Below are 17,414 nucleotides of genomic sequence, written 5' to 3'. Positions count from 1 at the left end.
ATGATGTTTCAGACACTTTGGTATCACGAGGTGTCTGGAAGAGGACGTCCACCATTACTTTTATGGTTGCTGCAGGAGATGGACTGAAAAACCTAACCTGTACCGCCACCTTCTGGGGGGGAAAGAAGCAAGCCAGCACGGTCACATTAATTGTCCAAGGTTAGAGAACAACATAAATCTACTTTATTTGTGGTCAAAGCATTTGATTCACGGAACTGAGAGTTATTCACATTATGAATATTTTAAATTTTCTTCACCAGGAACTCTGAAGCACCAGATGGAGAAATCTGTTCCTGTGGTTGTTCCAGTCTCCCTGTTAGTTCTGATCCTCTTAGCTGTCGTGATTGCCATAGTCTTCCACCTGAAAAGGTGAAGCTCTAAGCTCTGAATTTAATGATATTTGCTTTATTCTTTCTATTGCGTTGATGCTGGTGGTCAGCTTTCATAACTGAGACCACTTAGATCAGGGGTCACCAACCATTTTGAAACTGCGAGCTACTTCATTGGTACAGAGTTATAAGAAGGGCTACCAGTGCTGACCTTTGAACTAAAAGGAATCAGAGTTCACATTAACTTTATACAAAATAAACACATTTTCATGCTTTGCTATAGATACTGTAACCGATATAACCTATATAAATGCAAGTGTGAATAAACAGGAAGAGTAATGGAGAACAAAATAAAGTTTTTGATGCAGCTCACTGGTGGATTGTGTTTTTATTTAGAACAGTCTCCTGGCTACTTGGTAGCTCTCGTTCACCTGGCAACTTTCTTGAGTTTCCGCTGCCATTGATGCATTAGCAAAAGAACACAAACTTCAATATTTATAACTTTCTTACCTCAAAAGACATTATGCCTCTACACAAAAGACCTGTGCAGTCACAGTAGCAGATGCTTTTTCTCTTTTTCAATGCACAACACTTGTCATTTCAATGGGTCGCTAGAGGGAAAAACTTCTGACAAAACTCTGGAATTTGCACTATGCTCCCAAGTAATCAAAGATGGTAACGGGAAGAAAATCAAAAGCTTAAGAATTATGCCATCAATTATGGTGGAAAAACAGTGAAGTTTAAAGTTCATAAATTTGATAAATGTGAAGTTGAGCTAAAATAACAAGACTCTCAAAAAGGACCCTCTGTGGCCTTCAATGAGAATTCATGTTACCCTGATTTTTGGGTGAGAATAGAACATTAAATGGCTCAAAAATTAAACACCAAAGCAAAATGCTTTTGTTTAGTGAAGATTATTCACTGATAAAATGTTCAAAGCAGCAAAAAGAGAATTACCATATAAAATATGTAATTACAGACTTTTGACATCTCTGCACGTTTTTTCTCATTAACATTTGTAATTTTGATAATGCCATATTTTGTCATATAAGGGTTGGTACTTGGAGTAAAAGCTGCATGCCAGATAATCACACAGTGCTTTTAACATAATTCACAAGTAAAAATATCAACATCATGCTCATGCATAGTCTACAATATGATATAATAACAATAAATAAAATATTTTTTTATTTATATAAGTTATGTTGAACGTGAGAGGTTAAAAAAGCTGTGGTGTATTTACTCAGAATATCCCCACTCTGGATTGTATAGCAAATTCTGCCAGCTGCAGTATTGATCCTCAGCTACATTTAGGCTCTTTCATGTCTGTCACCTGTTAGTTTTCTGTGAGTTTCTCATTGCTAATTTTTAACAGATCAATGTAATATGTTTTTACATAATGACTTTAATTGCTGTATGTCCAGCTCCTGAGATGCTAGCCTTTAGTAACTCTGGCCCCCTGTTTTATGAAATGTTTATTTCAGGATTGGAAGAGATCGGCAAACACAAATAAGGACTCAAACACTGTTTCTGTTAGAATATAAGGCACACATTTATTATTCCCCACAGAACACAGCAACACAAAACAGCAAGCACTTTCCACATGCAAAGTAGAAAGCACTTAAAGCCGACAAGCTTTCAAACAGGCGTGTTGTTCCATCTCTTACCATGGTTAGGACTGGGAAGTCGGTCAGTCCGGTTAGAGCACAATCCACGCGGTCGGGCGTCCATACAACCCACGGCTGACTTCAACGACTGAGGGCGGTCCGCTCCTTTTTATACCAATAAACAAAGTATCAGATGGGAACGAGAGTGGCCACTTCTCCCTCCCATCTGAGCTGTTCGTCCCGTTTCCAAAACAAAACCGTTCCCAGCATCTCAGCAGTGTGTGAAGCAAAATAACATTGCAAACTCAGATAATAGCGCAAATATAAGCAAAATAAGGAATACAGAATCAGTCTTTCCCACAACACATTGTCATAGGTTCCACCACAAGTTAAAACAAGTTATAGCAAAATAGCATATGTTGTTCTTAGTTTTATGTGAGCAACATAACAGACACGAGCATATATGTTGCTCTTAGTTTAAAACTAACCAGTTTTTCCCAAAATACATTGTCAAAGAACAAAAATAATTCTTTAATATGTCAACCCCCAAAGCAGTTTAGTTGAAAAGCCCTGTCAGTGGCAGGTTGTTGCGTATGTGTTATTATGATTTGAAACACAGGGTGTCATTATTACTTACTTACTTATCCAATATTGCATCAGTCTCAGTCTTTGGGCACATTCACAACATTGTATTCTGATTAGAATTCAGGGAGTCTGAAAATAATACTGTGTATAAAGACCAAGCATGGAGAACAATGTCGAATTTGAGTGAAAATGTTATTGTTTAGGCCACCATGATCAACAAGGCTGCATGAATCTGCAAGTGCATCAAAGCAAATAAACTGGTACAGTATTGCAGAACTTAAAAGTAAAAAGTTAACATTTACTCAAGCATGAGTGTAATCCTCTTGTGATTTTGGATGAGGTTGTATGGTAAAAATTTTAAAAGCCACCTTATAAACATCTCAAAAGTCAATGAATATATGTCTTGCAAAAATATTCATACTTCCTGGGCATTTTGTGAAGTTACAACCCTATGCAGTTGGGATTTTATATGACAGATCAACATGGAGTTGGACAGCCCAATTTCCTAACAGTCATGTTTACGGACCGTGGGAAGTAGCTGGAGTATGCGGAGGGAACCCACCCATGAACAGGTGGAGCCTGCAGGCTACCTGCAGACGTACTGTGAATACAAGACCTTCAAGCTGCAAGAAAACGGTGCTACCAACTGCCCCACAGTGGATCTACCAGCTTCGCAAAATAGTACAACTGAGTCTGAATGGAGAGCATCTTTTAAAAACAATTTTGACACAAGCTCTCTCTATTTGATTTAGGTCTGAACTTTGACTGAGCTATTGTAACAGAAGTAACTTATTTGTGCCAGATCTTGCAGACTATTTAACATAATCTAACCAAAACCAGATATATATTGAACTTCTCTTGGAATAACTGGACCAACTTAGTCAGTAGTAAGGTTGATTTTGATGAGGACTGAAGTTGTGCATATTGTTTGATTCTAAATCACTCAAAATTATATCATATATTCCTGTACAAATAATGATGCAATCAATTAAATATTTTTGGGTAACCAGATATTCGGGGCTGATATCTAACGTTAGCTGGTAATGGCAAGTCGACTGAGGCTGATTACCTTGGTTATGTGTCACAACGGGAGATATTGAATAGTTCTCTCAGCGGCTTATTGTGAAAAACATACAATTTTATTTTTTTAGGTTTTTATGACACTACTGGCTTGTTTTTCGTACAGTGGGGTGAGAGGAAAGGGGATACGAGAGAGTGGGAGAGACATGCAGCAAAGAACCACAGGTCAGAGTCGAAGCTGGGTCGGCCGCGTAGAGGACTAAGGCCTCCGTACATGGGTCATGCGTGCTAAACACTGCGCCACCGAAGCACGCCCGAAATGCATACAATTTTAACAGTGAAAAAAGACATTAATAATATTGATACTATTGATATTAATTCATATTGATTTTCTTTGTAATTGTTGTATAAGAGGGATAATGCCGTTTTAGGTATCCATTATCAGAAATTAATGGACTTTGCAGAAGCAACCGTCCAATGCAAAGTTAAGGACAGTTTACGCCTCTACATCATCCATCAATTTCTGATAATGGACAATTCAAAGGGCATTATCCCTTACATAATGTACAATGATCTTAAAAAAAACATTCTGATGGCACCCATGGTAACATGACATCAAGTCTTTTGGAACTTCTGTCATCAAAGGAAGAACTCTGAGAATTCTCACACTTTATCTGTTGAGCTCAAAGACAGAGACAGACTTTGAAAAACTGAAGCAAGATTAATTTTATTCACCTAAGCTCCATGAACAATGGTCAAAGTAAGTATTTATTTGAAAGCTTTTGAAGTAAACAAATTTAAATGTGCACAAGATAATGTAAAATAAAACAATGAGTAGTTTTATATATGGAAAATATAATCATTTTTTATTTTTTATTTTAAAGACAGTTTAGGGTTTCCATATTTGAAATTATATAATTTACCGTCTAAAAAGCATCTAATAAACATTACTACAAGAGTAAGATTTATTACAACCATGGATTTACAAAAATGTGGTGGAAAAAGGTTTATTGTACAGCTGTGTTATATGTTTAAAATGCTTTGTGTCCGAGTCACTGACACAAAGTATTGACTGATTCCTTCCCATGTCTTTGTTTTACTTCACAAGTATGCTGAGAAGAAGCCTCCGTCTTCAATTGAACGGGTACTACAACTCTGATGGAGTACCCACTGTTTCATATAGAGAGACCAAAGTCAGGTAAATTAAATCATCAAACATTTCCAAAATGATGTTTAACACAATTATTTGCTGATCAATGTAAGTGTTGTCCATTTGTATTTGTTTCCCCTTGGTCCACAAGGAGGCACAGATATCGGCGCCCAGTATACACAAAAGAATCAAAGGTTCCTGCAGAAGACACCTTTGACAGCAGTAGCAATGAAAATCAGCCAAGAAACACATTCACACGATTTGGTTGGATCATCATTGTTCTCTCTCTGATTTATGGTAAATGCTCTCCTTCTACAAACAGGATGTTTAAATGTGTTTTAGACAGTCTGTAGTTTGAATGTAACTGACTCTGTCATCTTCTGCTGATTCCTCCTGATCTATTAGGATGCGCCTACCTATATTCTGATTTGCCCTCACAATCTTTAGAGACATTTGTCTCATTAACTACCACGGATATGGTACGCTTTCTATTCTTAAACTAAACACTAATTTATATTTTCTGAACAAACGTGAGAGCAAGCTGTTAACTGTAATGTTGTACGCAGGTCTTAACCCCAGAGTGTAAGAATCAGGAAAAGCTCATAGTCAACCAGCTTGCAGAGCTGCTGAGAATAAAGAAAGAGCTTGAATACCTTTTACCACCAGCAGATCTGTTGACCAACTATGCTCTTGAATCTCTAGGTGAGCAATTAGCGTCATAAATCCGCAATAGGATTATAAACCAGATTTTAGTTTTGAGATTTCCTGACTCAAAATATTTTTGTTTTTGAGTGCAGGAGCAATGATTTTACACCACATGACCTCAAAAACATATCAGAAGAGAGAAGGATGTAGTTTGTTTGGATTAGGAATACAACGACCAACTGTGGGACCAAAAATCGTTATTCAGGTATGAACGACACCCAAAACATGAAAGTCGTGGTATTTCATTTTGATAAAATACAACATATACTTTGTTTTATTCCTTTTTTTTCTCTTCAGGGAAAATCCCACTTTGTTCCAGGACAATGCTGGGCCTTTGCAGGTTCCCAAGGACGTTTAGCAATCGCCATATCCTACAAAGTCTCCATTAGCCATGTCACCCTGGGTCACATTTCCAAAATGTCATCCCCAACTGGCACCATTTCCAGCGCTCCAAAAGAGTTTTCTGTCTATGTAAGTTATGCATCAGGGGCGTCACAAATCTAAGAAAACATATATACCAAACAATTGCTCTGGAGCAAAAGATGCTACTAAAATATTGTATCTTTGACCCTATACATGTAATGTCATTCTAAACTATGCAGACTAATATTTATCTGCATGGACAAATATTATCTCACTCATAGGCTGTGTAAGAAGTGTGATATTTCAATCTTTAGATCCTTGGGTATGGAAAAAACAGATAATGATAAAACACAACAGTGATACAGTAAGAATGTACTGTGTCCTGACACAGCGGGACCCTTCATCCCAATATACAGTCATTCACTAGAATATAATATGTGTTTCAAAGAGGCTTGTTTTTCAGATTAAATGCACTGATTGAAATTAATTGATTGAATATATTTTTCACTAAGCTCACCTGCCTGCATTAAACATGTTTTTATTTGTCTGATATAATATACAAATCCAGAATGTTGCGTTTTTATTGGCTGTAAGCGAAAAACTGTGTAATTAAGTGCAAGTCTTTTTTTTTTCTTTTGTTTTACAAGCGCAGCCTTACCGCTTTCGCCATAGGGCTCCGCTTGATTTACACATGCAAGAAGATTTATTATAATCCATGCATTATATAGGGAATACTTCATGTTAAATGGACACTGAAACAAGAAGGTAGAAGAGAAAAAAGGAGAAAAGGTGAAATAGAAAGAGGAGAGAAAAGGGAGATAATGATAAATTCCTTAGTCTGCTTCTTCACCTGCAAAGAGAGATGTAAAAAGAACAGCACAACCAGCCAATAAAGTATTACAGATACAATCAAGTAACCCCTTGATACCATCACTGAAGAATATACCGTATTAATTAATACGACATGTATAAAGTGACAGCTGAAGATAATAATTGGGGTTTCCTGTATACGTAGAAGTGAATCTGCAGGTACCTGGATCCAAGCACCTGTAGGTGTTTGTGAGAGTATGCTTGTGTATGTAAGGTTTTTCCATGAAAAAAAATGCTCAATAGTGGTTGTGAAGGGCCAAAGACCTGCCCCCCAGAGCTCTGAGGCAGACACCAGGAGAACCAAAACCCCAGATGCCCAAAGGGACCTTCAGAGTAAAGGTTCCAAAGAGTGGCCAACACAGGAAATCTAATGTGTTTTACTAAGTGAACTAAGTTACTGACACAAAGGAACTTTTCAATGGTAGCTTATTCTAATTCACTAAATATGACTGATGATTTTTGTACTTGTACTGTACAAAAAGGGGAAACATCAAATGTGAAACACGTATTATAGACGTTGCATGACTTATTTCACAGAATATGCCTAATACATGAATACATGAAATATGCCTAATTTCTTTGTATTTAGGTCTTTATAATACTTGCTTTTGGAGACACCAACAAAGTGGATGATAAAGTGTGAGAGCAGTTATGATCTGTGCAACACTAAGTTTCACAGATAAAGAGATAACAAGATATTCAGATGGATTTCTATTTTATTTTTTAATCTCAAAGGGAAGAACGCATTTAGAAGATGAGGAGAGTCTCTTGGGAACTTTTCTTTATGATGAGGATGGAGACCGACTACAGACTTTCAAACTCCCTGTAAATATATCACACTAATTTTAGAAAGCTAAGGTCATTTTTTACAGAAGAACAGATGGACCGTCCCTTTACTTAAATAAAGAGAGAATTGTTTTATCATCACAAGAAAACAGAGGGGGTTATCTTGTGATACCAAGATATTTGCATGAGGAAAAAAGCTTCATGTTGAACTCACAGGAAAATTGTGATTTAAAATGTGCTTTTTGTCGTCAAATCCACTTAATATCTCTTGCATCTTTTCTTTTAACATTTATTGTTGGTGTTGAATGAAAAGAATATCAAAATGCCAGACCATTTTATGCTGACCCTGTATTAATTTAAAATGTGAACACAAGTGTCTAAGTTTGTTCTTTTATTTCATAATTCTGTAGTCTTTGTAGTGTTTTAGTGAAGTTTTTAGACAACAAGAAGAGAATATTTTTCAAGTAATGTAGCACAATTTGTGTAGTTTACAACGGATACTATAATTCCACATCAGAAAGAGCATATTTCACAGAAAGCCCAGAAAAAGTTCAGACAATGGTTATTTAGTCCAAAACATAGGAATAAAGAAAGAACTGCAGCGTAATTTTACAATCATCACTGAAGGAGTTCAAACCAAAAAAAAAAAAAAAAATTCCCCAGGCAAAAACTCTTGTAATCACAAGGTACCATCTTTTGTTGTCTTACAATGAATTAAAAATATCCTTTTGCGAAAATAACAATGAAGCCCTCCTAGTAATATCAAGTTATAGATTTATAGTTTTATATATTTCATAGTTATATGATGATAACAATATATAGTTATACTTAAAACAAGTGCAGCTGCAATTTGCTTCCATAATTTACGACAGATCTATTTTGTTTTTGTCCACTTTTCTGCTTATCATGTATCAATGTCACACACCTCATTTTTATCTGTCTGGGCCCACAGGATCATAAAGTTGGTTCCTTCAGCTTCATAACCTTACAGGTGAACAGCAACTGGGGCCATCCTGATTACACATGTCTCTATGGCTTTCGGGTGCATGGGAAATTAGCACATTGAACAGAAGGACAAATAGAGGTTAAACAGAGTAAGTATGAACAGAGGTAACAGTATGTGACTGTGAATCAGACTGAGAAAAGTAAAAGAAAAAAAAAGAAGTTTAAATCAGTCATGCAAAAATGGTGGTTCTGAAAATCTTGGAAATGTTTTGTTTTTGCTGTTGTTCCAAATTACATTGTACAATATCCATCTCTCTTCACACCATTACTCCAACTAACTACTCTTCCTCCTTCTCCAGACACCGGGAAGCAATCCTTCCTCAAGTTCCCTTTACACATTATTCAGAAGTGTGTTTCCAAATAAATTTTCCAACTGTGCAATATTCTGTGTTTTGATTGATTTCTGCATGTGGATCAAAAAGTTTTCTGAAACCATGACAAGAGGCTCGTTCTTCGTACGATCGATCTGAGATCAAATGAGACATCCAAGATAATATCATCGTGCTAATCATGATCCGGCTAATTGGATTCTTCGAACACACCTGTTGTTTATGATTAGTATGGCTGGATTGAGATATCTGAGATAATTGTGGGTTCATGCGTCGGTTTATAAGGGGAAATGTATCGATAGTAGAAACAATGATCAGCAGCGCTGCTATTGGCTGTTCAGCATGGCCAAAGAACGCCCACAGTTTTTCTCCCAAGCAGAACACGAGCTTTTAATGGAAGGTTATGCCAAATTTGAGTCATTCATTAAAACAACAGGGAACACCTCAAAGTCTGCTAAAGCCAGGAGAGAGGGCTGGCAATAAGTAGCAGACAAATAAAATGCATAAATACTGTCCATGGTAGATGTTTCTATCACTTTCTACAGAATGAATTTTTGCATTTTAATAATTTCATATTTACTTTGCTCTTTTATGTCAGAGCCTCCACGGGACCCCCAAGAACAAGGGGACAAGTAAAAGTGAAATACAAGAATATTCTACAAAATGAAAAAGAAAAGAAAAAAAAGAAAAAAAAGAAAATGGAAGCCTTTAATTATTATTCTGTATTTTAAAAAGCCTTTTTCCTCTTTTTAAAAGCCACTGTTAAATGATGTGTTTGTCTGTTTATAACAGCTACCAAGAAAAAGGCTGAAAAAAAGGTTGTTTTTACTTTTGTTGCGTGAGGAATGTTTTGACCCTTTCTTTTTCTTTCACAAAATGACACAGGGTGCCATCCGTTCCCTATATAAATGGCATCTTCAACATAAAATTTAGTATTTTGACCTGAAAAAACACAAATTAAGGGGAGAAATTGAACTCCACAACTTGAAAAAGAGAAAAATTGAACCAGAGATTGAGTTGCTTCAAAAGGGCCTTCAGAGGAAGTTCTAATACACCGTTTGACAGTAGTAATATTGCTGACTTTACATAACTATCTGTTATTGTAGGTAAAATATGACTTGCTGGCTTTTCTTTATAAAGAATTGTTTAAATAAAACGACAGGAACTAAGCATATTTGTCTTGTCTTTTACCAAACATTAAAAGCGAGCAGGCTTAAACTTAAGCACATGTTGCTATGACAGCAAGTCCAGGATGAGTGTCGAAGAACCAAACAATCCAAGATCATGCCAAATTGTCAAGAATCAAATCCAGCAAACTGAGTTAGCGACTTATGTAGAGCGGGGCCATGGACAACCAAAAGGATCAGGTGGTTCATGGAGACAGACACAACTCTATAATCTGTTTCTGTAGTTTTCCTTCTGTAATTATAAAACCATTTACCACTTTTAGGAGCAGTCTTTGGCATTTAAGCTTATTATTTGGAGTGAACACATTTATATTAACAACAACAACAACAACAACAACAACAATAATAATAATAATAATAATAATAATAAATTGTATTTAAAAGCACCTTTCAGAGCACTCAAGGACACTGCACAGAACAAGCAGCATAAAAACAATAAAGATAAAACAACAAAGTTTCAGAGAACCGTCATCACAGAGATTGTGTGCTTTTGAACAAATGGGTTTCGAGTTTAGACTTGAACTGGTAGAGGCTGCTGGTTTTGCAGATGTCTGGAGGGAGATAATTCCAGAGTTTGGGAACAGAAGTGAGAAAGCTCTGCTCCCCATGGTACTGTGGCAGGAAGGAGGAACACTGAATTGAAAGGAAGAGGAGGCTCTAAGGGTGCAGAAAGGAGCAGAGATGAGTGGGAGATTCGGAAGGTAGGGGGGAGCGAGGTTGTAGATAGCTTTGAATGGGTACAGAAGAATTTAGAAGTGAATTATGAATTAAACAGGTAGCCAGTGGAGCTACTTTAGGATTGGGTGATGTGATGAAATGAGGGGGTTTTGGAAATAATGTGAGCAGCTGAATTCTGAACCAAATGTAGCTTATGGAGGGATTTTTGAGGAAGGCTGAGGAGAAGAGAATTACAGTAATCAATGCAGAAAGTGTCAAGACTATGGACAATAATTGATGCAGAGTAAGGGGAAAGGGAGGTATGAATGTGATTAATATTGTGTAAAAAAAAAAGGCAGAACTGGTGATGTTATTGATATAGAATAGCTGTATTTATATTTAATACAATTTTATTTATTCAGTGCCAATTCACAACACGTCATCTGAAGACACTTCACAAAGTCTGATCCCTAATAATTCCTCTGTGATCCCTAACTAAATTATAACTGTATTTCAGAACAGAATACACTGTTTTCTAATCATACCATTCTTTGAACGCCTTTTTGTTACCCTTAATAAATCAGAACGTGTCTGTGAGGGGAAGGATGTTTGGATTTCCCTTTTGGATCTTTTGCCCTCGCGACTCAGTCTGTGAAAAGCAGAGGACAGTATTGATGAAAATAAAAACTCCATCACCTTTGTTTTAGAACACAGGTCTGTAACGCGGGTCCTCTGGTTTCAAAACTTAACACGAGGGTAATTCAAGCTTTTTAATTCCTGTTGTTCAAGAATAACATTACTCACCACAATTGTAGCAACTCCTCGTTTATGCACATCGTGTCATGTCACTAATGCTTCTAATGTAAATAATTAACAGCCACTCATGGCAAGAATACAGAAAAAAAAAAATATTTTGAATGCTGTTATTTATAGTATTGAAAGAGAAATTAAAAATTGCTAAAACTAATGTTGACATGTCAAGGATTATAAAATTGGTGATCAAAGGTTGTCCCTCAATAGTGTTTTCAGATGTTCTGTAGTCAGTAACAGTGAAACTGGAAGGAACACTGGGGCAGCTTTACTTATCAAGTGCATTACAGGTATTTGAGGTAAGATATTCAAGCATATGTAAGAAGGAAAAACTACCACTATACTGTCAGCATATTCTTGCACTCCAAACACATATAAGAGGTATGTTGTGTTCCTCATTGTGTGGCTATGTAGTCACTTTCAATACTGGGCAGTTTAAGCAACAAGCGTGTCCCGCCAATGCCTTCATGGGAGGAGTCTGCTTACAATTCAAAACTGTGATTTGATCTTTAAAATGGTGCAAAGAACTTTGAGCACATTGGTAGACAATTACCCCACAATAGATGTCTTTCGGGTCATGGGATAATCATCTGTGTAAAAGAAACTGCAGGACAGCCAAGAATTAAGGAATTTTGTATCTTTACCTATGAGAATGCAAAGCCCAAATACTAGTTTCAACTCATAAGCATTCTAATGCATACCTTTAACTTGGGTAGATCAGAAAGAGAAAACATAAATGCAAAGACAGAGGTGTGGATACACAGCAGAGTTCATTTGTAGTTTTAACACAACAATAAACCTCAGAAGGCAACTCATAGAAACCAAACATGCAACTTGGTCTCTTATCACATGCCCACAAGTCACACTCAAATAGCCCAGATATAAAACATTAAAACATCATTCATATATTGACGCCTTCATTATTTCTTGTTATATACTTCTTATTCACACTTTTGAACCACTTTTTCATATTTTTCTGCTTATGATGCAGAGTGCTGTATTTCTGCCAGGCAGTGATGTATTCAAGATAAGTTCTTCCGAGACACAGACCAAAACCAAAACCGGGTCCTCTAAGGCTAGGCCCAAAAGCAAGGTTGAATCCTCAAAATTAGACTTATATTTTAGGACACAATAATTTTCTATGGAAAACACCCTAACAAAAAATTAAAGCACAAAATGCAGAAATAAAAAATATCCATTCTTCAACTGAAACTATTTCCGGGTATTAAATAATCATCATAATAAACTAATAATGATATTTGTAAACTGATGCAACATTTGTAATGAGGGTAAGGGAGGAGTTTTCCCTGCATTAAGTAAATGATTTCTTGCAATGACTACCTTTGCCGGTCCCTGGGGAGTCAGAGTCATCCTCATGGGTTATTTATTTTACACAGAAGTTGAATCCACAAGGCTCAGAAAAAAATAACCCCAAAGTTGAGTGCTGCCAGCGCCTCTCAGCTATAAAAATGTACACATCAATAAATAACTTACGTGAAAAGCAAAAAGTAATCCTTGTCAGACTGGTGAGATAAATCCGACTTTCTCAGTTGGAGAGCTGAGAGGCAGCTCTGACTGCGTCCAGGTGTTGTGCCAAAGTTATCTCTGACAGTATTTGTATCCCATGCATCGGGAGCACATGAGGAGAGGATCCAGTTGACTGCAATGTAATCAATGCACCCGTAAATGTAAATTAGTCTAACTAATGGAGCATTAAACGTTGGTTTTGCGTGCGATCTTGATTCTCGCTTAGGCACAGTGGGGAACAGGTCAGGGTCACTATGAATCTGGAGAGACATGTCTATTCAGATTGTTTGCTTTTTTTCTTGTGATGCGCATTTGTGGTGCTGATAGTAGTGGACATTAATTAATCATGATTAAGAAAGCAAGCATGCTACTTATTAATTAAGATAAAGATGCATCTTTGTCTTTGCGATTTTATTCAAAGACATAGAGCGTTTGAATGTCTTTGTCCCAACGTAATCAGGAAACAGAGCAAAAGAAAAAGTGGACACTAAACCTTTATACAGTTTTGGTTCACATAGGAAGTGGGAGTAGACTTCATCTCAGAAAATATAAGCACACATACTATTACGATCCAGTTCTTATCTAACACAACTCCTTTCTGTGTCCTTGGTTAAACAAAGTTGAATAATAAATCTGTAAGCATGCGAGCTTCTTTCACACGGGAAAGTTATGCAGGTGCATCTAGACAAGATGTGATCAGAGTTACATAAATCAATTAAATTTTCCACAACATGATCAAAGGGAGGTCCAACAGTATGAGCCCATGCCCAAGGCCGAGGCATCACAATCCGAGGCCGAGACCGAGACCGGGAAATAAACGGCCTCAAGGCCGGTCTAAGACCTCCATCCCTGCTGTTGGGGTCTGTTCAGTCTGATAAGGTTTCATCTCCATCATTGACAGTCAGTGAAGTTCTTAAGCCAGTCTGAACCTCAGTCAAAGTTCTCTACAAAGGGTCTTCAGTCTGTACACAATGTGTTTCATAGTTCCTTTATCTGTTTTCACTCAACCAACTATAACAGTTGGTTTAACAGTTTAACACTTCTGCTACATGGTATGTTCCCTTCCACCAATTAGAAAACAAAAAACATTGTTTAGCTGCATGGCCAGACCTTTACGGCTCGCAGCCCTCTGAATGATGCCTGGCAGCTCTAGGAGGAGCTCAGCTGCGTGACAAGGAATAAACCCACTAGCAAGGGCAAAGCCCTTTAAGGCTCTCACTTGTGGGTTTATCTCCAACTGACTGATGAGCTGTGCAAGAGAGAGAGCCCTCGACTTGGCCACTGCGGTGTGGCATTCCTGAACGAAGGTGTTTATTTTACTCTAAAAATGATTGGTTATGTTACTGGTCATCACTGCCAGTGAGCTAATGTCTGTGTGGACAAAAGCTAATCGTAAGCTGGGTTCTGGAAAAGCTAGAGACTAGTTAGCCCCTGATGCTAGCTCTGTGCTCTGTTCATAGCTTCCCCTCGTTGTCCCTAAATATGCTCACATTCGCTGTTGCACGAGCACTGAAGATATCTTTTTTGTTCACGTTTTATTCTAGAAGCTGTTTCATCTGCCCTGCCTGCCCACACCCCACAACACAGCACTGTACTGCCACAGTCCATCACCAGCTTTTGATATCTTTATTAATTTTTACTACACGTCTTCCTAAATCTCCTTTTGTTTTCGTCCTTCTGTCCGGGCAAGAGGAAGAGGGCCTCTTGTAGAAACCTTTAAAGGAGAAGTCCGGTCAAAATCAGAATTCAAACTGCTGAAAGTACTTTAAATATAAAACTACTAAATACTGTGCAAAAAATTATACGTTTTTTTAATTATGAATAATTTTCATTTAATCATGTTTATGTGGAGGAATCCATCTTGGTCAAGAATAGTACTGTCACCTTCCATTTTTTGACGTCACTCGGCGGACCCGCAGTTGAGCAAGTTTCAACGCTCTATTTGTCACGGCGCACTATTTTCCAACATGGTGACGACTGGTGCTCTGTACGAAGCAGAGAGTGATGAAGTACTAAGTGACAGTGATGGGAGCTCCGTGGAGCTATCATCATCTGATAGCGATATGGATTTTTTTTAGAAGAGTTTCTTGACAGAAACTGGACTTTTAACGGAATCCACCGTACCCATTTCCAGTGCAAACTCAGTCGGGTCCTACAGTATATATGTATACACGCGCGTGTGTGTGTGTGTGTGTGTGTGTGTGCGCGCGCTCCGCGCAGCACAGCTTTGCCGGCGCTGCAGCGGAGCACACAACCACACACACAGCGGAGGAGAGATCGCGCTGAAGTGACTTAAGTTATATATTTGTCCTCTAGTAAATAGGGCAGGTGATCATTATTGTATAAATATTAAAATATAAAAGCGTTCCAGCACATGCTGGGGCGGAGGGATACCACATCACATGTGGTATCCCTCCGCCCCTCTGCTCGGTGACCATCCCCGCAAATTCTAAATAAAAAATTCTAAAATAAAAAATAACTTACCGAAAATCCTCGTTCTCATGTCATGTTCAAAACATTCTTCTTCAAAATGGTCACTGCATATGATGTGTTTTCTCTCTGGCCAGAAGTTAGATGGCAAATCCTCTCTCTTCAAGTTGGCAATCCAGCAACGAGCCCGGTGGCTCATGAATCGGGAAGTTGAAATAAGCAATGTTTTTTTCCACTTTTACCAGTTGTGTTGGAACATCTGATGGCCATGCACGTGGGCATTGTTGCTTCAGCAATAGCTCTTGGGAATGTCAGCGGTGAAGTCCTCTGGAAATCCGAAAAAATTATTGATGATCGCAGCTGTGTAGAACGGCTCCTATTGACTTTGCATGGAAAGCGGAGAGAAATGCTGTCGCCGCTTCCGCTTTTCCACGCCCCAGGATGTGATGTCAAACGCCCCTTACTGCCCAAATATGGGCAGTAATGTCAGCCCCTATACACAGTGATTCAGACGACAATTTATGTTTTTATTTTCTTATTGATTAAAGATAAGTTCATTAAATAACCACAAACGTATTAGTTTTAGTTATAGCTAATGATACCCTGATTTTTCCTTGTTGACCGGACTTCCCCTTTAATTGACCCTCACTGAGATCCAGAAGGAAGAGGTGTTGCATTGGGGTTGCCGTGAAGAACACATGGAGCGTTAGTTACACTCAGCCAACGTGCCACTGTTGGCTGAGTGTAACTAGGGCTTTTGTCCTACAATTGGCTTGTTGCCGATTTGATCCCCTGCTCAGTCGTTGTGCCCTTGGGCAAGACAATTCACCCGCATTGTCTGCTGGCAGTGGTCAGAGATCCCAGTGGCGCCAATGTATGGCAGCCTCGTCTCTCACTTAATCAGTAATATTATTGAAAAAGCTGTGTTTCATTGTTGACAATGACCAGCCACCAGAGCACAGAGGTTGCATGCTCAATGTGTGAGGGTGCCGCTCAAACCCATGCAGTACTCAGCTGATCCTCCTGCCAGCCTCCTAAACTGATTTTTGCAGGGGACTTTTTCGAGGACGGTTCTTTATCATCACAGCATCATTCCTCCTCGGCTCATTCTCAGATTGTCGATCTGAACGCAAAGTCTCAGAGGAGTTTTAACATTCAATACTGTGTCAGGGTGTCAATTCAGCATTTAAAACAGTAATTAAGTTTACTTTTTATTCTTTTACCTCTTATTTACACATTTAATAAATTCATCTCTGTATGTTTTTTTTCACAGTTTTTTTCTCCATGGTTGCCATGTGACCATGAAAAAATTAACTGTGATCCTTAAAAGAAAACCGCATGCTGGACTTCAGCCAAATACCCTTTATAATAGCTTGGAGCTCCTGATTCTAGCTCCTGTTCGATAAGCTTTAACAGGGTAAACAGTAAAGGGAGGGAAAGGAGCTTTGGACTCCTGTTCCGTATTCGGACAGCCTTTAACTACAACATCTTTATGTGACGACACGGGATTCTTAGACAGAACTAGTCATAAGAAGAAGCTTACAGGCTCCTTTTCCTACCTCCTTCCTTACTGACTGCACTATTCAGATAGCACTTATCATGGTGACCAGTGATGCACTTCCGCTTTGGCTAAAGGGTCCTTAGTCAATAAGGGTATTCGATGGAGCCTGGGTGTGTGATCTCATAGTTTAATAAATCAGAACTTTTTTTTCTGTGCTTGCCAATTTCTTTTTCTTGGAGTAGGTACACTTTCAGTATAGATTCAACTCACACTATTTTGTGCATTTCCATCACATAAAACAGGGTTTAAATTAAAGGTTAAAAGCCTTGGGGGACTTTTGTAAGCACTGCAGCAGAGCTGGACAATTAATCGCATTTGCAATAAACCACAATTTAAAAAAAAAAAAAAATCCAAATCACAGAAGCAGTAATTGTTGGCTATGGAGCAATTAATGGATAAGACAGGTCCTTTAGGTATTGGTAATATGTTTAAAGTGGGTTTGCCTCCACTCACCATAGCATTAAGTAACGGTCAAACTGTTTAATACATAGAC

General features: G+C 38.0%; 1 protein-coding gene and 1 long non-coding RNA gene across 4 annotated transcripts; both read left to right on the top strand.

Annotated features, from left to right (window-relative positions):
• The first annotated feature begins 1 nt into the window (after position 1).
• On the top strand, positions 2–701 carry LOC118560728. Its single transcript, XR_004929556.1, has 2 exons — positions 2–159; positions 261–701. It is a non-coding gene; the product is annotated as an uncharacterized LOC118560728 (long non-coding RNA).
• Positions 702–4,059: 3,358 nt separating this feature from the next.
• LOC118560726 (SUN domain-containing protein 2-like) lies at positions 4,060–9,141 on the top strand. Of its 3 annotated transcripts, XM_036132077.1 has the most exons (10): positions 4,061–4,546; positions 4,650–4,739; positions 4,843–4,988; positions 5,097–5,170; positions 5,258–5,393; positions 5,489–5,601; positions 5,694–5,867; positions 7,365–7,454; positions 8,368–8,509; positions 8,720–9,141. In XM_036132077.1, exons 1-9 carry the CDS (start codon positions 4,518–4,520, stop codon positions 8,479–8,481), a joined length of 966 nt encoding a protein of 321 aa, XP_035987970.1. In that variant the 5' UTR covers positions 4,061–4,517; the 3' UTR covers positions 8,482–8,509; positions 8,720–9,141. The 3 variants fall into 3 exon arrangements, with proteins under 3 accessions (XP_035987977.1, XP_035987970.1, XP_035987983.1); XM_036132084.1 differs by having other exon boundaries at positions 4,060–4,301; positions 8,368–9,141; XM_036132090.1 differs by lacking the exon at positions 7,365–7,454 and having other exon boundaries at positions 4,063–4,546; positions 8,368–9,141.
• Positions 9,142–17,414: the final 8,273 nt, after the last annotated feature.

The sequence above is a fragment of the Fundulus heteroclitus genome, chromosome 3 (assembly GCF_011125445.2).
Source record: "Fundulus heteroclitus isolate FHET01 chromosome 3, MU-UCD_Fhet_4.1, whole genome shotgun sequence".
Lineage (NCBI taxonomy): Eukaryota > Metazoa > Chordata > Actinopteri > Cyprinodontiformes > Fundulidae > Fundulus > Fundulus heteroclitus.
This window is presented reverse-complemented; position numbering and strand designations above follow the sequence as displayed.